This window comes from Rattus rattus, chromosome 7, assembly GCF_011064425.1.
Source record: "Rattus rattus isolate New Zealand chromosome 7, Rrattus_CSIRO_v1, whole genome shotgun sequence".
Taxonomy (NCBI): domain Eukaryota; kingdom Metazoa; phylum Chordata; class Mammalia; order Rodentia; family Muridae; genus Rattus; species Rattus rattus.
Window position 1 is genome coordinate 44,893,158 of NC_046160.1, and position 27,015 is coordinate 44,920,172.

The 27,015-nt window shown below is 44.0% G+C and overlaps 1 protein-coding gene and 1 pseudogene across 1 annotated transcript in view; one reads left to right on the plus strand and one right to left on the minus strand.

Moving 5' to 3' along the window:
* Positions 1–2,794: 2,794 nt before the first annotated feature.
* Positions 2,795–27,015, minus strand: part of Slc26a4 (solute carrier family 26 member 4) — a 38,288-nt gene continuing 14,067 nt past the window's right edge. The window contains 14 exon segments of the mRNA XM_032907609.1: positions 2,795–3,320; positions 5,233–5,316; positions 8,209–8,354; positions 9,329–9,383; positions 11,380–11,610; positions 12,205–12,300; positions 14,274–14,347; positions 14,350–14,365; positions 15,687–15,756; positions 17,936–18,042; positions 18,241–18,336; positions 18,466–18,543; positions 22,589–22,702; positions 23,896–24,043. Of these exon segments, the coding sequence (XP_032763500.1) occupies positions 3,297–3,320; positions 5,233–5,316; positions 8,209–8,354; positions 9,329–9,383; positions 11,380–11,610; positions 12,205–12,300; positions 14,274–14,347; positions 14,350–14,365; positions 15,687–15,756; positions 17,936–18,042; positions 18,241–18,336; positions 18,466–18,543; positions 22,589–22,702; positions 23,896–24,043 (1,339 nt within the window). The 3' untranslated portion in view covers positions 2,795–3,296.
* On the plus strand, positions 4,484–4,639 carry LOC116906506 (annotated as a pseudogene).

Below are 27,015 nucleotides of genomic sequence, written 5' to 3' on the forward strand. Positions count from 1 at the left end.
TCCCTTTGTGTATGCCTTTGGCTCTCTATCACATCTCTTCATCAGTGCCACTCTCTCTGTCACTTTCTAACCATCTCTTTGTTTCCACTGACTTTCTCCCCTAACTATAGCTCTATCTGTCTCTCCCATTCTTTCTAGACACATCATTATCCTTATGCAGCGTGCCGGTATAATTAAACTAAAAGTGCCTGAGATTCTAGTATTCATATATTTTTTGTATAAGCATGTCCTGGTCTACCTGAAACTTGCCTGACACAGATGCAGAATAATTTTAATTTTATTGACTGTCATCTTGGAGACCTAAATCCCCAATAGAACATCTGATATTTCTGAAACATGGACATAAGAATGTCCATAGTATGGCACTCTTCATGAAAACTAAGCTACAAACGCCACAGATAATCAAGACCTGTGGAGTGGCTTAATAGCTGAAGAGTAGAGCACTACACAGCAGGAGAGCCAGTGAAAGGCAGGCGATGCAGACACAGATGAATCCTCGGGTCTCTAACAACCAAGACAGTACAAAAGGTAAAGGGAAGGGGAGATATTTATGTATATTTATTGCAGTCCAAATAGAACAGGTTTTAGCATGTATGGTGATACATAACCATAATCTCAGCATCCAAGAGAGTGAAATGGAGAATCTCTAATTCCAGAACAGCCTTGGCTACCAAGCCTAGGTCTCAAAAAAATAATAAAACAGGTTTTAGAAATTAAGACAATTGTCAGTCTAGTGACAATGGCTACATTATGGGAAGGTTTCTGGGAGTAGGGTATGCTTGTGTGTTAATATAGGTATAAACTAACTGGGATGTATTCGTTTTGTGAAATTTCTCCAAGATAGAATTTGGAGGGGGGGGAAGAGGGCATATGTGTGCATGTGTATATGTGCACATGCACTCAAGTGGTACTGGGTTGAAAAGTTTGTTTAAAATAGTGAAAGCTATTGTATAAAATAATAATAATAATAACCTGGCAGTGATTTGTGTGACAAGAGGGAGAGCTCAGGTTTCTGAGGAACATTGCACACTGCACTGATTAGTCTACAGCATGAAATAACAGGACAGGGAGACGAGAGAGGACAGCAAAATGATGGTGACAGTGGCCAATTAGGAAGGAGGACTCGGGGTAGCGTAGAAGGTAACATGGGGTCAGATTTAGTAACGAACACCTGTGCCCTCTGTACTGAGGAGCCGAGACTGGCCTGGACAAAGCAAGACCCAGTCTTGAAGAAAACACCAAAACCAAAACAAAGGATAACTTTACATTTATTAAATAACACATACAAGTATTTCCAACTTTACATCTCTTGGTTTTGTTTCATTTGTATTGAATTTTATATGCAATACTGGAATCATCCTGTATGTTAGAAATATAACAAAGGACAACTTTAATTTCAAGCCAATTTTTTATAGATAATACACACTATACAACATGCTTCATAAAATTCGTGAGAGCATTCCTAGACTGTGTGCTGTGACACAGTCTTCTATAGTCACTGGGGACCAAGACTTTACAAGACTCCAGCTTTATTGTAACATGGAACTTTGGTATTTTCTTCAAAGAAAAAAAGCTGTACTTGACTCTTTTGAACAGAGGTAGTCTTCCGTTTCCTGCAAGACTGTTATGACATAGTCTTTAGAGATGCGATTGTTACAAGTAAGTATCCCATAAGGGTGAGATGACTGTGGGCCTGCTATAGCAGATCGCTGCGGCCCAGGTGTGGTGGCTATCATCTTCCTTCAGAAGTTGATACCTAGCTTCTCACTATTTAAGAACAAAGCAAGAGTAGAATAGAACATTATGCCTTGGGATACCAAGCCCATTTAAGAGTGGTCAGAGTGCCCTATGGCTCTCAAGCTGAACATCTCAGCTAAGGCTGAATACACGAAGTGCAGTATAAACTACGTCTTTAGGCAGATGACCAAAATCTATATATTATGTGAATACCTAGAAATTGTTGATACTCAGAAAACATTGTTAAAAAAAAAGCTAAAGAAATATTCTGGCTTAAAATGTATATTTATTTAATATATACATCCAATATGTATATTTCAAACTAATTTTTTAATTTTTGCATTGATTGCATTCAGAATGCCTTATCTTTAAAAACTCACGTTAAACATAGACTACTATGGATAATTTACTTTTTAGGTTGTGTTTCAAGGAGTTAGAATTCCATTTCTGGCTGTTTTCTTTGAGTGCAGTAAAATAGTTAGGGAAAGGCTCATCACTGTGATTTTCTGTCAAAGAGGATTTGGTCAAAATTGTCTCTGAGTTAGTTTTTTAAAAATATGGTCTCACTGAGTAGTCCAGAAGACTGAATATGAACGCTTGCTCCTTCTGCCTCAACCTCTCAATGTCTACGGTACAGGTGAGTATCACCATGCCTGGTTTTCATGTCAGATGTTAAGTAGAAGAGAGCTTATCCACCATTATACAGGGAACACTTAGATATAAAAGGATGAGCCAACCTGTGTTGTGGCAGGGTGAGAGTGGTACAGGCCTTTACTCGCAGCACTAATTAGAGACCAGCCTGGTCTACAGAGCAAATTCCAGGATAGCCAGGGCTACACAGAGAAACCCTGTCTTAAAAACAAAAAACAAAAAACAAAAAACAAACAAACAAAAACAATAGATTATAGAGATTGGAGAGATGACTCAATGGCAACTTGCATCCATCTATAACTCCATTTCCAGGAAATCTGATGCCCTTTTTCTAACTTCTTGGGCACCAACCATCTACATGGTACACAAACATATATATGAACAAAATACTCATACACAAAATAAATAAAATCATTTTTAAAAGATTGGTTTTATTTTCTTTAAAGCCTACTAGTGAATACACAGTAATTCTACTTTACCTCTCTCACTGTGACCAACACAACCCATGGAATTCAGAGTAAGTCAGGAATCTCTGTGATTAGCCCTTCCTAACTCACCTGCCCACGGAGGCTGTTGGGTCAACAGACGGAGCCCCTGTGGACACGGACAGCAAACCTGCCGTGGCATCAGCAGCACACAGTGGGTGACAGCAGCGCGTCTGGACACTGCTAATCCTCAGGGGTTATGCTCATGCTTCGGATATTTTAGAGCTAAGCTGTTTGTTTCCGCATTTAACCGTAGAAATGACAAAGGTTTCTGGTGGGCTGCCTAAGATGCTTCAGAAAGCACCTATTTTAACGTAACAGCAAGGGGATGGCTGCTTAAGTGCAAAGAAACAGTCAGTGTAGAGAGCGGGCTGATGGCCAGGTTCTGCCTAGCAGTCCTCGCCGACCGACTCCTCAGCCCTCTCAGGAGGCAAGTCTACGCATGGCCTGTGGAAGAGAAGGGAAAACGAAATAGCGATGAACTCAGTTCTCCTTGGGGCTACATCATCTTTTTTTAAAGTATGTTTTTCTAGTACTGCTTTCTTAATTTTAGCAAGGTACATATCTTCAATAAAAGGAGAGAAGACCCTTCCAACCCCCGTCTTGTAATTTGGGTTATGAAAAGCAGTTATTACTGCTCACTGGGCACTGAGCACGAAGAGCTCCTCTTCACACACAGTCTTCAGTTTCCGCCCCTCTGCACGATCACCTCTAGTGTACATGCAGATACTGAAATCACAGGGCTGTGCTGGCTGAACGGCCAGTAAGTACCAGCTCCAGGAATAGCTCACAGGTCTATCTGGTTTTCAACTGCTACCATGCTTCAGAACCTTAGAAGCCGTAGCTGAATGACCATTTTACGTGGAAATTAGTAGCTATCCATTCCAGTGTAGTACCACCTAGTGCTCTTTATCAGGACCTGGGAGCCATAGCTTGCTTATCAGACTTGTCTGCCCCTCAGGAATATATGAGATGACAGAGTCAACCCGAAACTGTCAATAAACTAGAACCAAGATGCAATCTAGCAAAACTGCATGTGACCTTGCATTTGAAGCAGAAGCCGGTCACCTAAGTATGAGTGAGAACCCTGGCCCATCACCATTTTGTGTGAAAATGAAAATGTCTTTTTGACTCCTGTTCAGCAGAGCCCAAGATTTTGATGTAGCTATGATAAAAACAGATATACATCTTCTGAGTATCTTGATGAGCTCAAAATAGTCAGATTTCATGGTTTCCATGGCACCCTGACTACTTCTAGGTCCCCTTTTTGGCCAGCAAAACACTGAAAGACTGCATGTCCGTAAGAGCGGCAGCGTTGTTGAAAGAGCTGCTCTCGGAGTCTAGGGGAGACAGAGCTGCCATCAGTAACTCACGGCCTGGCCCAAGGGAAGGAAGGCACAGCTCAGTGGTTATTACACAAAGGGCAAGTTCACTTTTATAAGCACAATTAACGGGGATTTCTATCCATGGAAAAGTCCCTTGAGAACTCGCTGTTCACAGAAAAGCTAAATGAAGTGAATCAGGTCAGTGGAGGAGGGATTTCTTCATGGGCTAGGATATCACATTATTTGTTTCTAAAAAAATCTTTCAACCTATATATATTTTTTAAAATTACTTCTCAGCCTTTTGGCTAAGATCAAGTATAAAATTTTCTTCTTTTTATTTATACCCTTTGGTAATTTCAGAATTTGATTTTCTGTTGTCGCAATTCTCTTAGGAGTGAAGCCCTAAAGTTGCTCAGATTCTCCAGGTTCAGTCAACCTTCCTAGGAATCATCTGATGGAAGGGCACCAGAGGCGGCCTCCTCCTGGTGAGGAAGAGCTGTGTGAGCCATCACCGATTAGATGAAGAAGGTCCTGTGATCCTGAGTTAGGACTCCCCTGTATCCCATTTCCCTACTCCACAGCCTTCAGTCTCCAGGAAGAAGTGTGTTTTGAATTCAATATAAAATGAGAACTAGCCTATAGTTACCCATCACTGGTTATCTCTGTGTGCTCCAAGTCCGTGCCATCCTGAGGGAATTTCCGGTTTCTGTTTCTCTTTGAAGCCACACCTTTCAGGTATTTTTGGATTTTCCCCAGGTGGTTCTTAAACCTATCCACTGCTTATTTACTCAGTTTATTTGAGATTAAATGCAATTATTGGGCTGGAGAGATGGCTCAGTGGTTAAGAGCACCGACTGCTCTTCCGGAGGTCCTGAGTTCAAATCCCAGCAACCACATGGTGGCTCACAACCATGTGTAATGGGATCTGATGCCCTCTTCTGTAGTGTCTGAAGACAGCTACAGTGTACTTATATAGAATAAATAAATCTTTCAAAAATGCAATCATTCTCTACAAAAGAAAGCAATGACCATACCTCATCCTGAACATCAAGTTCTTCCTCATTTATCTCTGCTTCCATCAGTTCAAGAGGATCTTTGCAGTCTTGAATGAGAGTGATCTTGACAAAGAGAACATACAGTGTTTATTGAAAACACCATAGCGCCAACATACAGCAAACACCACCTAGGACGATTTGAAGCCTTGCGAATGCACTCATCTGTGTACTTCAGAATCTACTTCTAATTTCTTGTTCTTTCATATTTCTCATCTTGAGATTTTTCCCTTTACCATTTTTTTAATATTCAAATGTGAGCAGATCCAGTTCTCCATTGTATAAAGTTCAGCAGTTCCCTTTTCTGACCTCTGAAGTGTGGCACCTCTTAGCAAGACACCTCCACTGCCTTCAACCAGGAAGCTGACAGCTAACCTAAGATCACTTAAAAAGCTTTGAGCACACTGTGATTACACTGCGGTAGGCTGTGACTGAGGACGATATAGGCGCCCTCCTTGAACTGAGTGGAATTTCGTTTTATTGAAGGAGGAGTTGGCTGTTTGGGACAGTCCCACTTTTTTGAGATAATAGTTTAGTCCTCCCCACAGAGGATATCGGTACGACTTGCATTTGTCTTGTGCATAGAGAAAGGCATTTATAGAGCAATGGTAGATATAAACCAAGGCTAGAATGGTGCCCTCTAGTACTGGTTTTCAACGTTTTTGTCTCACAAACAGCCCCGTGCTCTTCATTAGTGTGAAAATTAGAAGGCTAGGTCCCTGCACATGGGTCTCAAGGTGGTGAGAATGGCAGAGTTAGGTGTAACTATTGATTGTGCCAATTCTGGGACACATCTTGTACTAGACCAAGGGGGGGAAGAGCTCTTATCTCTGCATCCACAATGTCCTTCCCACCAAGTGACTATGAAATAGAGGAAACGATTGGCGAGGATGGCAGAGATTTCACGTTAGACCCTGTGGAGACAGGCAAGGCTCCCAGTCTCACTGGAACCTGGAAGGCTCTACCCATCTTGCAAAGAATCGTTTACCCAGAATGAAAGTGAAAATCTAGCCTCACTCGCAGCCCCTCACTGACACAGTGGGATGTCACAATGTTCCTCACTCAGCTTCATCACACCTGTCCTAAGATTTTACATCACAGCGAGCACTAACCACTTACCTAACTGCTCTCCCGTTGAGAAGGAGCTTGCTACCTTGGTTTCGTTTTACCTTTAATGTGTGGTTTCAAAAGCTATATGGGCCAGCTTTGCTTTTAATCTAGAATTAGAAATTTTGTAAATGCTTTGAAAACAAAAGTGGTGAGTTTTCAAAGGTTGCTTTTATATTTTTAAAAAGAAAAAAAGTTTTGTTTATTTTCTGTGTATGAGTGGTTTCTCTTCATGTATGTATGGGTAGCATATGTATGTGTAGGCAGAGAGAGGGTCAGATCCCTACTACTAGAGTTACAGATGGTTTTGAGCCACCACGTGGGTACTGGGAACTGAGCCTGGGTCCTCTGGAGAAGCATCCAGTGCATTTAACCACTAAGCCTCTCTAGCACCTAGCCCCCCCCCTTTTTTTTAAGTAGGTGTGGGTTTAGTGCTTTTTTTCCTCATGTACATTTGAGATGGACACTTCTAATAACTTGGGCTGCTCCTTTTCCCAGGTACATTAGCAGAGCATCCTCTGCCCTGACAGGGCTGAATAATATAATAGTTTCTAAATTAGTTTTACTCCAAACACCAACTTCTAATCTGTGATACAAGATCTACTTATCCTAATCTTAGAAGACATCAGAGGGAATACAGTGTGATTGTTATAAGGGTAATTATTTTTTATGGGTGTTGATGGCCATTCAAATGGACAATGTCCCCTGTAGGCTCATGTATTTGAACATTTAGTCCCTGGTTGACTCTTTGGGGAGATTGTGGAACATGTAGATGGTGGAGCCTTGCTACAGGAAGTATGTCACTGGGGGTGGACTTTGAGGCCTTGCCCTGCTTCCTGTCCTCTCTTGTGTGTTGATAAAATGTGGTCAGCCAGCTTCCTGCTCCTGCTTCTGATGATGCCTTCCCTGACACTGTGGACTTTAACCCTCTGGAACCATAAGCTAAAGTAAACTCTTGGTCATGGTATTTTCAGCACAGCAATAGGAAAGAAACTACGACAGTGTCCCAAATTCGCTGTGAAAGGGTGTGAAGGAACGGGCTCTCATTTAGGCCTACCCATAGGCCCAGGCAACAGGTTTACATCTTCTGGTTATTTGCAGAATTGACAAAATAAGGCTTATAGGAAATTTTAGTGTTTTCCATTTTGTCAAAGAAAATGAACCTGGATTTGTTTATGGTTAGTTTGAGGGGAGGGGTGTTCTTGCCTGTGAGGGTGCAAGTAAAGGTCAGAGGTTAATATCAGGACATTTGTCTTTGTCGCTCTCCATCTCATTATTTTAGATAGGGACTCTCACTAAATATGGAGCCATCTTGGCTATACCGGCTGGTCAGAGAGCTGTGGGGATCCACCCATCTCCACACCCCACAGTGGTACACAGGCCTGCTTTCCTGGCGTTTTGCTTATTTTTACTTTATTTGCATGGATGCTGAGGATGAGATCTTTAAACTTGCATAGCAATCAGGCCTTTCCTCACTGAGCAGTCTTCCCAGCCACTCCTTTGTTTTCTCTTTCAAAAATATAAATTGAATTTTAACTTTGTAAATTAAGGCCTCCTCATTGGTATAATATATACCACATTTATTCATCCACATCACCGAAAATCCAAGATTCAGTGTTGTCTTCTAAAAAAAGCATTGTAGCAAATGCCACATCTGTTGGTGTAGAATTATCATGTCTTGGGCACTACTGGGCCCCTTCCTAGAAACTACCTTAGTCCTGGGGTCTCCCGAGCAGTAAGCAGTCTTTATCCCCATTTCACTGATGAGAAACGGGCTCTGTGACATTCAACAGATAGCCAAAAGCCCGAGGTTAGGCTGGGTTTCAGACAAGAGTTAGGTGAAATGTTTACCGTCTCCAGCAGGGAATCCTGGCCCTCCCTGGATTTGGCCTGGTTCTGCAGATAGAGTATGGCATCATGGACTGTCAGGAAGAATCTGTCCTTCCTAATGTTGTCATCAAAGAACCCACACTGCTCCATCTTTTCTAGTACATCGTCTGCAAAGGAAAAAGGAAAGAGTTAGTAGGGGAAAAAAGAATTTCATAATATCAATTTTTGTAGTGCCTTCTCTTCACAGTTTTCTGGTCTCTAAACCGTGAGCCTGCTCTGACATACCTGTCTTTATTTGCCAGCACCTGCAGAAAGGCTATCCCACAGTTGCTTGTAGTCTGACTTGGTCACCTTTTTGTCAAGCCCCAGCTGCTGTGAGCTTGGCCGCTCGTTCACAGCTGTGCACCTCTCAGAGAATGTTCTCAGGCCAGTGGGAGCTGTCTGACTTGAAGAGGCCTGGGAGGCCACACACACACACACACACACACACACACACACACACACACACACACACACACCTGGCCAGCCTCTGCTGACAGACACATGAGAGTATGAGCTGGGGCCTTGCACCGCTGCTCCCGGGCAGAGCCACTTGTGTAACCAGACTTCTGCCGTCAGGTGCTTGAGCAGCTTCGCCTCATGCCCTGGGCCTCTTCTCTCTCCCTCCACCCCTTGTGCATGGATCTCCCTCTCAGACTCTTTCAGAAAACACAGCCTCATACCCTTGGCATTACTCCTGTTCCAAGAGACCTTGGCCATCTTACCTCTGCTCTCCCCCCAAAATGTTCCCTGTTCACTTAATGCCATTGTCAAGGAACAAGTCTTATACTTTGCCAGCTCTGTGGCACAAGTTGGAAGAAACCTCTTTCAAAGCTCAAAAATGCCCCGAGATATTGTAATCGATACAGCGTCATTTGTGGTGTTGAAAAGTCTCGGAAATAGCACATGATTCTTCATCACTGGTTAACTCTACAGTTAAAAGTAACGTAGATGACATATTTTCTTAGACATTCTCTACTACAATACAAAATAGTTTTCTTCTAATTTTATTTTTTTTAAGAAGTCGTTCAGACAACATATATTCACGTTCCAAGGGAGGAGATGTGAAGCAAGTTTGATAGATAATCACCCAGGCATTTACCTTGAAGCAAAGCAAAGTACACATTCACATCAATCCTCTGAAATTCTTTGACAATCTAAAAACAGAACAGAATTCAGTCATATTTAAACATTTGTTCAGGGGAACTGTCAACATTTCTGTGGTTAATCAAGCCTTTCAGGAGATTTGTTACTGGGAAACTTCCGATATTTTCAGCCTGCCACTATGCTGTATGCAAGCATGAAAGTCAGTATCTTAAGATGCAGCTCACCGGGTAAGGTAGCTCACACAGGTAATGCTAGCACTCAGAAGACTGAGGCTGGGGGATTTTAGGTCAAGGTTCTTGACCACATAGCAATATCCTGTTTTAAGAAGGCAGGAAGAACACCACCCAGTGTCGCGGAGCACAGCAGTTTCTAACACAGAGGTGCTCAGGAAATACCTGTAGAAGCAAACTGACGTACCTAGGCTCCCAAACAGGTCTTGCTCGCTATAACAAGAGGTGTAAGAATGTCTGAAAAAGTAAAACCTGACTAACCACACAGGTCTTTGTTTTAAATGCAGCAATGCCAATCATCTTAATTGTACTTTTATCCTATAGTTTTTTACATCCTGTGACTGTTGGAAGAAATTAGGAAGGGGATGTGTAGAATTTCTCTAACATCCCTTAAAACTACATGCAAATTTTCAACGGCCATCAGAAGTTTGATTTTTAAACACCCAGACACTAGGCCTGTGAGCAATAGTGATGGTCACTCTAACATACGCGGCTATTCAAGTGCGGGACATACTCTGGCACTGAGACTCTCCAAAGCCATTAAGCCAATGGGCCAGTATAATCTATAATGGGTCTGAGTCACTACACTCAGAGTGCAATAAACAACAGAGAACCAGCCTGTGTTCTCAGATGAGCTAACAAGATCTGCCGAGAGAACAGAACCACACAGCACAGTCTCAGTCTTTTGCCAAGTACTAATTACTTTCCTACCTTGCACCCAGCCCCATGCATCTGTCTCTGGTCCCGCAGTGGTAGCCCTCAGCTAGGCTAAAACCATGCAGGAGCCTACTTACTGTCATTCTATCTATTGTTGGTACCTCACCCTGCTGACCCTCTCGATACCTACCTAAAGCTTCATCTAAATTTGACCCTTGGGGTAGCACCTATTTAAAGTATTCTGAAGCACCTACTGCAGTGGTTTTTATGATTATTTAACATCTGTCTTCCTCGATAGTAGAACAATCATGGACGCCTCATCGCGTGAGTCTTCTGCCAGGTGCAGCAACCGGCAGGCCTTGAAGCGTCTAATGAAGGAACGTGAAATTCTGCAGTTGCTGTGAGTGCTTCTGTCCTGCATGTTACTCAACTCTTGCCCCGACTTCCTGGATCTAACCTGAGGCCTGCCCCTGCTGCAGACCAGTGTCTGCTCTTTTAGTCCTGTCCTGCTGCTATTTCCATAACAAATAAAATATAACACTCAACACAGACTTCACCACTTTCCTTATTTCCACGGTCCATTTCCGTTCTCAGAAAAACAAAACATACTCAGTGTTAACATCTTCTGAGAGGTGTCTGTGTGCCCGATTCTCTCTCTCTTTTTTTTTTTTTAAAGATTTATTATATATGAGTACACTGTAGCTGTCTTCAGACACACCAGAAGAGGGCATCAGATCTCATTACAGATGGTTGTGAGCCACCATGTGGTTGCTGGGATTTGAACTCAGGACCTCTGGAAGAGCAGTCTGTGCTCCTAACCGCTGAGCCATCTCTCCAGCCCCCCAGATTATTGATACTCTGCCTATCTGATCTTCATGATACCCGGGTAGTAAATACCATCATCATGCATACATTAGAAAAGAAGTCAAAAAAAAGGCAGATTAAGAAACTTGTTCTTGGTGGTGGAGGCAGAATTCATCTCACAGAGCCCAACTCCAAACTTATGCTCTGTTGCGGAAAGGGAGGAGGAGGAGGAAGAGGAGGGGAGAAAATTTACTTAGACAAACTACAGAGCCTTTTCACAAGGCCGTGTGACCCACTCCACCACTTCACTGCTGCCAAAGCCCCAGGTCTACAGTATGAGCAGCCGGAACCTCACCATTCGCAGTGACCTCACTCCTACCACATCCAGGAAGGACACAGCGCCACAGTCCAGCACCAGGCTGTGGATTGGCACCTTCGGGACGTTCACTTTCACCGGGAGTTCAGAGTTCCAGTCCACTTGAATCTCAATTTCCTTGGTTGGGATATCAAGCTCCTCTGGCTCTTCGACATCTTCATCGGGCTCAAAAGCGTTATTTGATGAGCCAACATCACTTATAATCCCGTTCTAATGAAGGAAAACACCTTGAACTTAATTGTCAATAATAATACCAAATGCCTTTCAGCAGTCTGCCCCGCGTGTTTAAAAGTCCTGTGCAGACCATTCTTTGGAAAACAAATACAACCAGGGGATGCAATCCCTGGGGATGGATCTTGCCACATCTACACTTTGATAGAAGAACAGAAGGGCCAAAAACCAAAATTGATTTCTGGATGATTGTGGGACTTTTCTGGGAGATAAAAAAAAAAATTACAGCAAAAGCTGCAAACAGGAAATTACCATTACAGTTTCCCATTACTTTCTATTACTTTCAGTTACCTTGGCACTGAATTTGTTCCTTGTTCTTTTCAGCAAAAGTGTTTAAAATGAGTACAGACGCTCATTTTTAATGGGGAGGGGCCAGACCCTGTCTCCAGGGAGCTCTGCAGGTTTCATTTATCCCTACCTTTCCCTGTCGCCTACAGAACAGATCGGCTGTTCTCCTATACACACCTGTCGCTGCCCATGTGCATCTGGACACCAAGGAGGGTCTGTTGTAGGCCGTCTAACTGCTTTCATCAGAGAAAGGACCAAGGAGGGGAAAGAAGGGGCTTGCCTCACCTTGGTTGCCCTGAGTTGTCCTTTTTTGATGAGTTTCTGTATTCTTCTCAGCGCTTTCAGCCTCTTGTTATATACTCTAATGGCATCAAATCCAACCTTTGGAAACAAATGTCAGTTACGTAAAATGTCTGCTTCCTAATGTTCCATGGCATTTGCTACCAGAGTGGCTGCTTCTTTTTAACTTTTAATTATGTGTCTGCATGTGCGTTGTGTACATGTGAGTAGATCAGGAGTCCTGAGGAGGGATAGGCCCCCTGGAGCTGACATTACAGGTGGCTGTGGGTAACCCTACGTAGGTGCTGGGGAATTGAACTCTGGCCCTTCAAAGAGCAGTACACTCTCCTAAGACCCGCGCCATCTCCCCAACCGTCAGAATGGAGGTTTCTTGAAAGATACCATTTTGAAAGAAACCCTGCCAGAAAAGAAATCGTGAGGTCTAAGGAAATAGACTCCTCTTCACTGGTTTTGTTTATCCCTACCCTCTCCTGGCGCCTACAGAACAGAGCAGCTGACTTCAGCCACAGAGCAGAGCAGTACCTCTGACTAGAGATAAGAGGGGAAGACCAGCAGATCAGAGGCTCCAAGCCAGTACAAAAGATAACTACAACGACAATGACAACAACGACAACAACAACAAAATTTATGTCTAAGTCTATATTTTCTTGATGCCACAGATCTACTTGGTTATGGGGGAAAAGTCTACTCTTGAAGCAGGAAACCCTCACGCAGGGGCAAATATCAAGTTCCTCATGCATGGCACTGGACACAGAGCCTCCTAGTCCTTTCCCACATGGTGCTTTTTACTCTTTACTCCACAGGACAGCCTTTCTCTCTCCTGTCCCCTCTCTCAGTTCCCAGGTAACACGCCTCCAAACAGCCAGCACAGGACCTTCCTCACACTGTTAGTGAGTTTTATGTCAACCTGACTGACACAGGCTAGAGTCACTGGGAAGAGGACGTTCAACTGAGAAAATGGCTCAGAAGATTGGCCTGTAGACAAATTTGTCAGAAATTTTTTCTTGCTTAATGTTTCATGTGGGAGGGCCCAGCCCCGGATGGGCAGCGTCACCTTTGCCATGAGGTTTTGAGTTGTTTAAGAAAACAGGCTGAGCAAGCCACGAGGAGCAAGCCAGTAAGCAGCACTCCCCCATGGCTTCCACTTCAGTTCCTGCCCTGACTTTCCTTCAGTGATGAATACAACTGAGAGTTGTAAGGTGAAGTAAACTCTTTCCTTTTGGTCATGGTATTTATCAATAACAGAAACCTAAGAGATTACCAGCGTCTGCAACTAAAGCTTCTTTTATTAACTTATAAGTTATTTTATTTACGTGTGCATGGTTGTGCCCCTGTGTGCAGGTGCCCATGAGGGCCAGATCCCTTGAAGCTGTATTTATAAGTATTTATGAGCCACTTGATGTGGCTACAGGAACCAAACTCTTCCTCTAATGGATCAGTAAGTATTCTTGACAGTTAAGCTGTTTTTCAACTCCTTTTCTATTTTTTTTTAACATTTAAAACTATTTCCTAATAAAATTAAGTAATAAAACTAACACATTAGCAAAAACACACATTATGTGAATGAAACCATTTTTCCAACTCAGACTTTTCAGAGCATGGCACTGCTTCAAATCTGTTCACCAAAGGCAGCTGGATTCTCTGGCTTTCCTCTGCTAGAGCAACTGTTCACGCAGCCTCTGGAACCCGGCACTCCCAGCCTTCTGCCCTTTGACTCCTAACGTGCACGCCTCAGACTCCTCTCCCCGTCCTCCTTCCTCTCCCACATTGTAGGTTATTTGGAGCACAGATATTATGACAGAATTGTTTGTTCATTTTGTATTTTGTTTTGTGAGTCTAGGTCTAAGTCTGTAGCCCTGGCTGGCCTAAAACTTAGAGCAATCCTCCTGCCTGAGCCTCTCAAATGCTCAAATTACCATACCGTGCCACAATAGAGTTTTTAATACCCCACACAAAGAGAACCAAGCATAAGGCCTTATTCTTGATACTTGATAAATGAAATCTGAAAATAAGTTTTTTTTTTTAAATCAAACTTGTAGGAATAAAATACTTACTGTTGACTTGACACATTTTTTAAAACCATCGACATTGCCGTAAAAAATGGGACTGGAAAATCTCAGAATCTTCACCCTTCAGGCTCTTCAAGCTGGAATTTTTAAAGGGGACGGGGGGGTGGGGGAGGAGGGAGGGAGGAAAGAGAGAGGATAGAGGGTGGAGGGAGGGGGAGAAGGTTAAGCAAATCCACATCTCTAATCCCCACTTCACATCCTGCCTGTTGTGATGACACGGTTGCTAAGAAGAGCTGAGCAGAGCTCCTCTGAGCTACAGGGAGTTACTCAGACGATGCACAGCACCAGAGGCCACAGAATCAGAACGGAAGCAGAGTGCAGCATTACACTCGCTAACAGGCTGCTGCTACCCAGATGAAGACGCTCTAAAGGCAACAGGATTGACCCAGCTGTCACAACTGATGGTTTTGATTTTGCTAAGATTCTTTGGGGTTCAGAAACTGCCTTATGGGTTTTTTGTTTCTTTGTTTGTATCCTACTGAGTGACTGCTCCAAGAGTGAATCTCACAGCACCATAGAGTCATCTAGTCCTAGGCGATCACAGCCACGTTAGTCTATCCCTTTCATATGAGAACATCTATCTGGGCCCAAAAGACAAGGCCCACCAAGACAGAGCTCAGAATCTGATTCCACGTTAAGCCGCAGAACTGAGCAGAGGCAGTGTTCCGTGCAATTGCCAATCTCTTGCACAGTCTGGCTTTTAAAAAGCAACAGGATTCTCACATGTGTTTCTATAGACACAGCGTCCTGTTACCATGGCGTGTTTTACACAGCCTCTTGATCTCTCCAGCTGCTGAATTAGTTTGCTGTTTATTTTGTTTTGTTTTGTTTTCTCTTGATGATACTTAGCTCAACACTACACAAAGATTATGGAAATAAACTAAGTAACCGCTAGTAGAATTTCAGGTCGAATGTAAAATTCCCAGCACCCACATGGTGGCCCACAACTGTACCTCCAGTTCCAGGGACCTGGCACCCTTACACAGACACACATGCAGGCAAAACGTCAACCCACAAGAAAATAAATAAATATCTTTTTAAAATTGCCCTTAAAAAACATTAGAGACATCAGGCAAAAGGACTATGGATTATAATCTATTACAAAGACTATGGATGCAGACAGATGTAATTTTTATCAAATATCTGCAAGTAATCTAATTTCCTACTATATTTAATCCCTCATGAGTTTTTACACCAAAATAACATTCCACTAGCCTGGGCAGATATCCTGTAATCGATTCATAAAGAACCCAAAGTTCTCAAGACACTCAGTCTGTTGATGACTTTCCCAACAGAAGTGCTCTTGGCTTGTACGGAACACATCAAAAGAAACCAGGGGCTCCTTGAATTCCGGGCTAGCGAGCCTCCCTAGGACAAGCGTCTCACAAAGGCACTTACGTTCTTATAATGTGTGATACTTTTGTAGATGTCTGTGCTGGGGACACTTCCAAGGCCATTCCACGAGGGGCTGCGAGAAGAAAAATGAACACCTGGACTTTATATTTTATTTTATTATTATTATTATTATTTTTTACAACAGTTAAAAAGAAATCACAGCCATGAGAGAGAACATCGTTCTGGTGTTTTGGACTCGGTCTTTATTGCCGATGACATTTTCCTGTATCTAACTCTGAAATGAACAGCTGGTGTTTGCGTGGAGCTAAAGAAAGAACTAACTGTGAGTCTCTTCTGATGGCTGTGAGACATAATGAGCACTTTGGAGTGCATAACAATTTATAGCAGAGGCGTCAAGCTTTCTCATATGGTAAACCCCTGAAGCCCGGCCGTAACTCTGAATGGCCGGCACTATTATGACTATTTTTATTAGTCCATAAAATCATGTCCAGAGGAGTAAGAGGAGCCATCGAGTGAAGGACACATAGCCTGTCTTTGACATATGGAGCTCTGATTCCTTCCACCTCCTTGTGATTTATGGCAACCTGCTGATGGAGTACGGTGTCTGCAAGTGATCGGACTAGTCTCTGCTTCTCAAAGCAGCAGCCTGCGTGAAGCAAGCCCTGCCTATCGACCAGACCGCCGATTTCCTGTTCCTCATGCAATTATATAAATTCCATGTCTCTCCGACTGTGACGAGTGACATATGCTGAGTGCAGCCCCTGGAGAAGGACTAACTGCTTGGGGTCCTTTCAGCATTGTGCTCTCTGGGATCAATGTTATAATCACTGGAAATTAAATACTGTAAATGGTACTGCTTTTTGTTGGCTAGGAGCCTGGTTACCAAACCAGCAACTAAATTGTACCGCCAGGTTTTTCCCTTGGCTCGCAACACTGAGCTCATTTTTAAGTTAAATCATAAGTTAATCTTTCTCAAAGAAAAAGGGTAAAAAAAAAAAACCCTTCCTTCTCAAGCAATCTCACAAAAGAAGGAACCGCTGAGCACGCTCAGCACAAGGGGCAATGTGCCCTACAGACAGCCTCCTCGTTGTTTCCTTGTAGCAAACTGGGCCCTTCGGAAGCTAATGAAGCCTTTCAGGACCCTGTGCTGCTAGGGTGCTGAGGGGGCCAGACACGGGCCTTTCAAGTAGGAACCAACATGCGAACAGAGGGAGGGGGGCAGAGAGCTGGTTGGCGGGTAGGAGTCGTGAGCCCATGCTAAACTGAAGATACAGCTATGTTGGCGTTTTCCCCGCCATCTTCTCCTATCACAACCCAGGCAGAGAAGAGGGAAGACATCTGAACAGGCAAGGAAAAAAAACAAAACAAACAAACAAACAACAACAACAACAAAAAAAAACACCTAAAGGGGGCAGAGGCTGTGCTCTGCAAGCCCAGGAGGACACATAACTAAAACCAACGTCAAAACAAACCCGTCACCAACCCGATAATCCGCCTTCAGCCTGCCTTGCCTGCCTCCATGGGCTATTTGCCCCATGACTCATGGCTCGGCTGCGTCCACTGAGCATACAACCTAATCGTGTTTACTTCACATAATTGGGCATTATGTGCCTTGTCTGTCGGATTCAAATGAATCCTGACTGTAATAACCACCGTAAAGAGCGCAGTTGTATAATGAGTTACTAGCTTTAAAGAGTAAAATGACTGGCAATATATCCAGGAGCCGACTTGCCCTGTGCCCGGTGCCCAGTTCCATGATGGATGCCCAGCGCCTCTAATGGTCATCTGATTTAACCAGGATTAAAACAAAGCACGTTCAGACTTTGGCTGATCCACGTGTTTATCCTTCATGTTAAGACAACCAACCAAGGGAGAGCAGAGTGGAGCCCTCGAGGGAGCAGAGTGGAGTCCGAGAGGGAGCAGAGCAGAGCCCGTGAGGGAGCAGAGCAGAGCCCGTGAGGGAGGGCACAGATAGGGAGTAAGCTGCATCGGTGTTTAAGACTTACTTCTGCCAATTAGTAACTGACAGCATTAAGAAAGACCGCTAAGCTTTCTGAGCTTAAACTTTCTCACCTGCAGAGTAAGACTAATCAGACCTAGTCAACGGGGTAAGGTGCTGTGTGTGATCCATACACTCAGTCAGTATATAATATTATAAAAAGACATTGTGTCTGCATTTAATGAAACAGGCTGGGAAACTTCAGTGCCTCCTATCAGATGCCTGGGTTTGTATTTTGTCTTTTGGGGGTGAGGGGGGGGTGGGTGGGTTTGTTTTGTCTTTTAGTACTTACAACTGAACTCTCAGGACCACAGTCAGTAGTCCAAATAAAAGGCCAGCCAGCAAACCGAGGTCCAGCCCCAGAATGATGGACATTATGCATGTAAACACCCAGATAACCTAGAGGGGGAAGAAAACGAGAAGATCTGTATTAGTTCATCAGGTAACAAACAAGCGATTGAAAACGAATCTTCCCAGAGATCCGGACCTTCACACAGAAGACACCAGGGCTCTCTTTGCCCGTTACCAGGCTAGACTTAGGGAGTGAACGTCGTGAGTGACAGGTGCATCGAGGAAGTTGTGTGGTAGGCGACTTACGGCATCAGTCTTATTCTGCTTCCACAGACGGGGAACATCACACACCTGCATAAACATCCCTTTCAGGTTGGCGATGACGACGGCTGCCAAGACGGACTGCACAGAGACAGGGAAGGCTGTGTTATTCAAGGCAATGGTCCCCACGTGTTGATTTCCAGTCTCTAGCTCTTTCTCTTAGAAGAGTCTGGTGAAGGGAAAGTGGTGTACAGCAAAGCAGGGTTTTACCTTCTGCAAGGGTTCCAGAAGCTTCCCCAGGGCAACGATGGCGACCATCACGATCACAGCTGAGATGAGGCCCGCCACCTGAAAGACACTTTCCATGAGCTGGGCATGCCTTGCTCACCACAGGAGTGCACGCAGACACACTGAGTCCCTCCTCATCTCTCCCTTTCTGCTCAGTATTTAGAGAAACGAGCAATATATACCCAGCATTGCTGAGAAGTTAAAGAGAATAGGAAAACCAAAGCTGTTAAAGTCAAGCTAGTTTGTTTTCCCTCACATTTGCCTGGCTAGTGCCCACTGGTGTTGATTTAGGAGGTCAACCTTCCAGTTGTTTGACATGCCATGAGACATAGACCCTCCCGATGTCTCCAATAACCAAGATGGCCGTCACATTTTGGGGGGATGAATCGTTATGACTCTTCTGCAGAGTGCAAACAGCAGCCACAACGGTTACTCTAATAAGAGACGTACCCGTCGTAATTGCCAAAAACACCTCAGAGAAAATAAATGACCCCATCTCATCACAAATTCACAGTTTCACACTGGCACACCAAGACCACTGCGCCTGTCTCCTCCAACAATTGTAGGCACAGGTTCCAAACTCTGGCTGCAGCAGTGGGGCAATCGTGGGGTAAAGGAAGCTCAGAAACTTTACCTTCGCTGGCAAAAGAAAAGTTCTGCTAAGATCCATAAAGAGTTAGGAGAGAGGCTGAGGGGTGGGGACTATTCCTGGTTTGATCAGTTGGTTTGGCCAATGAATTCTCTGCTGAGACAGCATAAGCCATGGCTGATCTGAAGACTAGAAACTCTGCAGCAAAGGAGAAAAGACAGGGAAGCAGAAGCAGACTGGTCAGAGAAAGGAACAGACAAGGTGAATTGAGCAAAAGCACGGCCCCATGCGCCGTCCGGCGTCCAGAGAAAAAAAGCAGACACAGCAAATGTCAGAGGAAGCATGCACTCCGTCTGGCATACTGGCTGTTTATGTTTAGGTATGGGTCAGCCTGGGCAATATTATGAATATTATATATATTAAGAATTTCACTCTACGTTGTCTACTTCCTGTTCCTATCAATATCAATGATCTTCTGGATCCGTGGCCCAGGTTCCCAGCACCATAGTGAATAGTTTCCTCTTCTGTCTAAAAAGGTAATAGTCCCTTCTTTCTCCCTCCTCCTTCTTCCCTCCCCTCCTCCCTTCTTCCCTCCCCTCCTCCCTTCTTCCCTCCCCCTCCTCCCTCTCCCCCTCACCCTCCTCCCTTCTTCCCCTCCCCCTCCTCCCTCTCCCCCTCCCCCTTCTCCCTTCATGTCTTCTATCTCCTCCTGTTACTTGATCGGTATTTATTGAGCCACTTGCGTGTTTGCTACGATTGAAGAACTTTAAGAGGTGCGTTTGGAGACAGGGACAACTGTCTGCACAACCCAGGGCAGGAGACTGGCCACTCACTCACCAAGGATATGTAGTAGAAATCTCTAATTATAGAGTCAAGGCTGATCTCTATCACAACATCCAAACCTTTAAGGGATTGATTACTTGAACTTACTGTATAAGGCTGATGTGTGGGAAAGCACAGACTGCACTACCTCTGAGAAGACTCAGTTCCTGGCAAACGAATTATTGTTAAGTGAGAGGGCAATCAGAGCTATGGAGTGATTTGTATTAAGAATCCCTTCTTTTCCGAGCCAGCAGAAGTCAGTGTAGCGGTGGGAAAAAGAACAGGGAGGAAGGTGTGGCTCTTCTGCAGTCCCAGTATAGAAAACAGTTAAAGCCCACTGACTCTGGTTTGTTCTCCAGCAACCGCGCGTCTGGTACTCCTTAGGTGCCACCCCCAGCACATGTGTCACAGATGCTAAGAGGCCACTCCTCCCTCAAGGTGTAAACAGTAGTATCAGTGTGTGCTAGCACTCTGTCTTGTTCAGTCCTCTCAGCGCCCCATCGAGGTAGACACAGGTGGTATTCCCACTCACACTGAAGTGGACGCTCTAGCATCAAATATGAGAAACCACACAAGAGGACTCGATCGTTTGATTGGTCACAGGTCCCTGGATTTCAGTCCAAGGCCTTAGACTTTTAACCCCAGAACTTAATATGCTCTTCAGTAATTAAATATCAAGCCATTCCTGCCTTGCTCCCTTCTTCATTGCTGAACTCCTGGCTTCTTTCCCTGCTAACTATAATACAGGCCAGTGTGTGGCCGAGGATATTAACTTACCAGAACACCATTATCCCCCAGCCCTCTGCCAAGGAGGTCACCTTACAGGGACATCATTATGGGGCAGCCTGCCCATGCCTTGTTTGGGCCTGAAGACAACAGCAGGAGAATGGCGGACAGCAGCTGGGGAATCCAGCTGCACCCGCACGGCACCATGCATCCTGGGAAGCATCAGTGCTCACCACTAATGCAAGCTGCAGGATCTCCAGATGCTGACCGCTTCTGCATGCAGCAGGCATAGCTTGGGGCTGAACTCTGACTACACTTCCTCTTGGCAACAGACAATAGGCCTCTGCTTTTGCTTCTTGGTGTGTAACGGGTTCCTTTAAACTAGAACTTTTAAACTAGTTTAGGGTTTCCTCTAAACTAGAAATAATTGCAAAAAGGTTTTTGTTCTGTTTGTTTTGTTTCTTGTTTTTGTGTTTAGAAAAACTCTAAGAATTAAAGTTAAATTTTGCTTCAGGGTAGCCAAAAATTGGTAGAGGCCAATTAATAGGAGAGGAGCACCTCACATAAGGGGTGATGTCATCTGCACTGTGGCAACACCATCTGTATTGTGTAAATGGCATCCATACCGTGGGGGCATCCACTGTGCTGTAAGGACATCTGGAGTTCTCCATGGGCAAGCCGCGCCGGCATCACTGTGTTCTCAGCATTTGCTTTCATTCTTATGCTTCTGCCTTAACAAAACCCTTGAGTATCGTGGGTTTTACAGCATCTTGGGTTTATTCTCTTTTACACTCGGGCCTTTTTGGTCCTAAATAATGTTTTTTCCTATGTCAAGAAGCGAAAGCCTTCTGAGGCTTGGCAGAAACCCAGTTCTAGTCCAAGGCTGGGCTCTGGTCTGTGTGGAGCTGAGTCTGGTTTGAAACAGACTTTGAGAGCATTTCCTGAGCTTTTTGACCAGCCTCAGGAGGATTATCCAGAGATTAACTGCGATGCTGGTTTTATGGTTACCTTGTGAAAGCAACAACCAAAAGCCATATTTAAGAGGCAAAATTCAATCCGTATTCAAAACTCCAAGAACAGAAATAATACTCAGGAAGAAACCCCAAAATGTCACAACAAAAACATTCTTACCCAACAAATTGTTGTTCTGTGAGTCTAAAATCATCTGGAGAAGTTCCTGACTTTTGAAAGGAAATATGAACAGATAGTATAGTAACTTGGGTTGGAGAGATTGCTCAGGGGTTAAAAGCACTGGCTGCTCTTCCAGAGGTCCTGGATTCAAGTCACAGCACCCACATGGTGGCTCACAACCATCTGTAACTCCAGTCCCAGGGGATCCCATTCCCTTTTCTGGCCTACATATATATAAATTGCTAGGCTTCAAAAAGCTTCATTTTCCCACTGTGGTACTGGATATTGGACTCAGGGCCTCACACATTCAGAGCACAAATTCTTATCTGTATCCTCAGCCTGTCTAAAAACGGATTTATTTGTTTACTTTATGTATGTGAGTACACTGTAGCTGTCTTCAGACACACCAGAAGAGGGCATCAGATCCACATTAGATGGTTGTGAGCTACCATGTGGTTGCTGGGAATTGAACTCACAGTCTCTGGAAGAGCAGTCAGTGCTCTTAACCACTGAGCCATCTCTCCAGCCCCCCTTTTCCTTTTGCAGTTCTGACTGTAGTTCTGTGTGTTATTCAGTGTGCGGTTATCAGCCAGGTGAACACTGACAAATAAGAATTTGGCAATCCTGGTTCAGGAGCCCATAAATATTGCCATTAAGGAAGTTTTTGATAAGGGTCGGGCAAGTCAAAGCAATGAGGCCCAAGTTGGATCAGATAAGGAAACACAAGTCCCTCTCTGAAGGCTATGAACCGTTGTGTCCAGTTCTGCAGAAGCCTCTCTGAGCCACCCTCCCCCTCCTGTTTCCTAATATCAGTGTTATCCCTCTGACTCTACGTACCTGTGTCTTCCCCCCAGTGCTCTCCTGGACAGCCGTTCGAGACAGAGCAGTGGTAGCCACAAAACAGGAGAAAAATCCAGAGAAGACGTTGCTTATCCCGAAGGCAATGAATTCCTAAGGGAGAGACTGGGTGACAAGGATGCTGCAGAGAGAATACTTGCCAGACCCTCATCAAGTGTCCAGTAGAACGGCTGAGTGGGCGGGGCCATACAAGCCTGGGGACATGAGTTCAAGTCTCAGAACCCATGCAAAGGTGAAAAGAGAGATCTGACACTGCAAAGTTGTCCACTGCCCACCACACATGTTCTGTGGCACAATGCCCATCACATCTTGAGCATATATACAATAGTCACTTAAAATGGCAATAAATCACCCAAGAGTTACTTGGTCACATGAAAAGCTCTTTTGTTAAAACTTAATAGTTAACTTTTATGTTGATTTTGACCTAACAGAATTAGCTTTTGCTTAAATTAGTGCTTATGCTGGCTAGCTTTATGTGAACTTGACCCAAGCTAGAGTCATTTTGGAAGAAGGAACCTCAACTGAGAAAATAACCCCGCTTCCTTTGGCCTATTGCCAAACCTGTAAGGCATTGTTTTCTTTTTCTTTCTTTTTAAAATTTTTGTTTTGTTGTCATTGTTTTGTTTGTTTGCTTGGTTTTTCTAGACAGGGTTTCTCTGTGTAGCCCTATCTGTCCTAGAACTCACTCTACAGACTCTCGAACTCCGAGAGTCACCTGTCTTTACCTCCTGAAAGCTGGGAGCAAAGGCATGCGCTACTGTTGCCTGGCTTGTGGGGCTTCTTTTCTTTAATTAATGATTAATTGAAGGGCTCAGCTCACTGTAGCAGTGACATACCTGGGCTGGTGGCTCTGGGTTCTAAAAGAAAGCAGACTGAGCAAGTCATGGGGAGAAAGCCAGTAAGCAGCCCCTCCATGACCTCTGCATCAGCTCCTGCCTCCAGGTTCCTGCCTTGAGTTCCTTCTCTGCCTTCCCTGGATGACAGGCTACAAACTGTGAGCTGAAATAAACCCTTTCCTCCCCAGATTGCTTTTGGCCATCGTGTTTTTTTTTTACCACAGCCATGGAAACCAAGACAGTGTTGATTTAGCTTATTTCTTAAGAAGTAAGGTGACCTCAGATGCATATTTCAAAATAATTTTTAATGAGCAAGGACAAGAGAAAAATCAGGTCAATAAAGGCCAGTGTAAGAAACCAACACTTCCCTTAGGTGAAACCAAAATCCCCCCACTTGTGTTATCTTGTTTTCAGCCGTCTACATTCAGCTCAGCGAGTGGGTGGCCATACCTGGTTCCCATCGATGATGTAGTCATGCTTGGTGGCGTAGACTTTCCCTACAGACACTGCAATAGCGTAAGCCACCACGGCAATGGAAAAGGAAGCAGCCAGCATGTCAGAAAACAGACCCACGGACGGCAGTACAGGAGGCAAGAACCTGGCAAGGGAAAACCCGCTGTGAGGATGTGACCACCTCCCCCACCTTGCCAAACACTCTGTTCACTCGGCGACATGGTAGACTCAAAAGGACATGGCCCAGGGAAACAAAAAGGACATGCACAATGGGAACCCCAACTTCCTGCTTTCTAGCCAGAAGTTAGTGGTAGCTCACACTGGCTGCTCTCGTGACCCCTGCTTGAGAGGGCTTTGTTCTTGCTTTTGTACCTCTGACATAAATAAATCTGTCACTATCAATTTTTTTAAATACAACTCCATCCATGTCTCTTCATGTGTAACATTTTTTTTTCTCACACAATTTCAACTTCAAGGTCTTTGAAAACAGGAGAGATTTTTAGGCATGTTACAAATTTTAGTCTGTGTGAAGAGATGTCAATTCTGTTGAAAAGACAAGGAAAATGATACTGGAAAACTCAGCAAAAAATTCTAAAGAGCCACGATCTTTTAAACCATTTTAAATCTAAGAAGGCAAAACCCTCACCCCACATTAAATGCATGTTACCGAAATCACCCTACATAGTCACTAGAGTAACCCAACAATTGCGTTTCCAGACTAACAAAACCAGAGCTTCTCTACAAACTATTAGAAATTAAACACTATAAACTTATGATTATGAATTTGTCCCCAAATGTAGAAGTTTGGAGGAAGAGCTTCAGTTACTACAGAATGTCCATTTTGTGCCGTCCCAAAAGTCTCCAGCCATTAAAATGAATTCCCCACCTACATCACTTATAGCAACGTGGGAATGGGAGTCTTAGAGACAAACTATAAGAGGTTGTGAGCTGGCGGACCTCCCAGGGTTCTGTGGAACCTGTCTCCCTCATTCCTGACGTGAGAGCTGCAGTCCAAAGAGTCAAGTTAGTGGCGTGACATTTAGTGGAGCCATGTTGGAGATGGGAATATTGGGTAGTAAGAACTGCCAGACTTTTCTGCTGTGAATCCTCCCCCCTTCCCCCTCCTATCCTATGTAGGCCCTGGAATGGACCCCAGCTGTAGACAGCAGGTTAGGAGTGTCAACGAACTCTTGAGTGGCTCAGTGTCACCTACTAGTGTAGAGCTGATCTTAGAGCTCACTTAATAGGATGCTTTCAAGACCCAGTCAAGTCTATTTCTGATAACTAGGGCTCTATCAAAGCTAAACACTGAAGAGGTTTTACTTCTGATACTAGCATGATGCTCCTGCCTCCATGACTGTAGTGTTCTCTAAATATTACCCAATCCTTGATTATTGGGGTTAAAAATTGTGAAGTATGAAATCAAAGGACTTCCGTCATTCAGTGACTTTATGATTTGAGGCCTGCTGTTTAAACCTACCAAATCTCTTTCACTGGCTGTCACGGGAGGACTCTTCTCATGAAATTCAACGAGATATTATTCTGTAACTAGTTAGTTCCTTGGTGCTCAACCTAGGCTGGAAGAACCTAAACCCAACACCTTCCTGCCACTACTTGTAACTTCTCACTGGACTTCAACGGTATGAACCCTCTGTCCAAAGTCAATTAGTAGGAGCCCTGTCTGGACACCTAATGACCAAATTAAGAATATCTTTTATTACCTGACACAACACTCCCTCAAGTGCATGACCGCCTGGGGTCTGTTAGCCCCAGGTCTGACCCGGGGCCAGTCAACACAAGCAGTACCTTCTCCTTTCAGTTAGTGGGATGCCCCAAATTGTTCTAGTCTTTCTATACTTGTAACAGAAACTGCTCAGTTTCTGTTATGTGACAAACATGCTAATGGGATATTTAACTTCAGGTTGGATAGGAATATTTGGCAAATGTTCTCCCAATCTAGCTACAGAATGGTGGCAGTCCACAGGAATCGGCCGTCCCCATCCTACCAGGTTGTCTTTCCTGGGCCATATTTCCAAGTTCACTTCAAAAGACATCAATTGAAAATGATGCAATAAATATGATGACAAGAACGCCTCTGATACTGACTAGTAAAAGAGGGGCCAGTCACTGAGAGTTGAGACAAAATAGATTATTATAGGAGTGAAAGTCAGAGCACAAAAGCACACACATACACACACACTACACACATACTACACATATACACTACACATACATACTACACACACTATAAACACTACACACACATACTACAAATATACATACTACACACACACTACACACACACACTACACACACTACACACACACACACACACTACACACACACTACACACACACACACACACACACTACACACACACACACACACACACATACTACACACACACTACATACACACTACACACACATTACACACACATACTACACACACATACACATACATGTACAACAACACAGACACACTACACACACACACACACACACACACACTATACACACACCACACACACATACACACACACTACACACACACACACACACATATACACACACTACACACACACATTACACACACACACACACACACACTACCCACACACACCACACACACACTACACACATAACACTCTACACACACTACATACACATATACTATACACACACTACACATACACATATACTAGATACACACTACATACACACTATACACACTACACACACTACATACACACCACACACACACACACTACACACACACACACACACACACATTATACTACACACACATACACATACATGTACAACAACACACACACACCACACACACACTACACACACACTACATACACTATACACACTATACACATGCTACACACACTACATACACATACTACACACACACTATATACACACTACACACACATACATACACACATACACACTACACACACACACTACACAAACTACACACACATACATACACACACACACCACACACACACACACACACACACACACACACACACACACACACACACACCATGGAGACATGGGGTAGAAGAGAAGTACTTGTTGAAATGAATAAGAAACTGGGGGA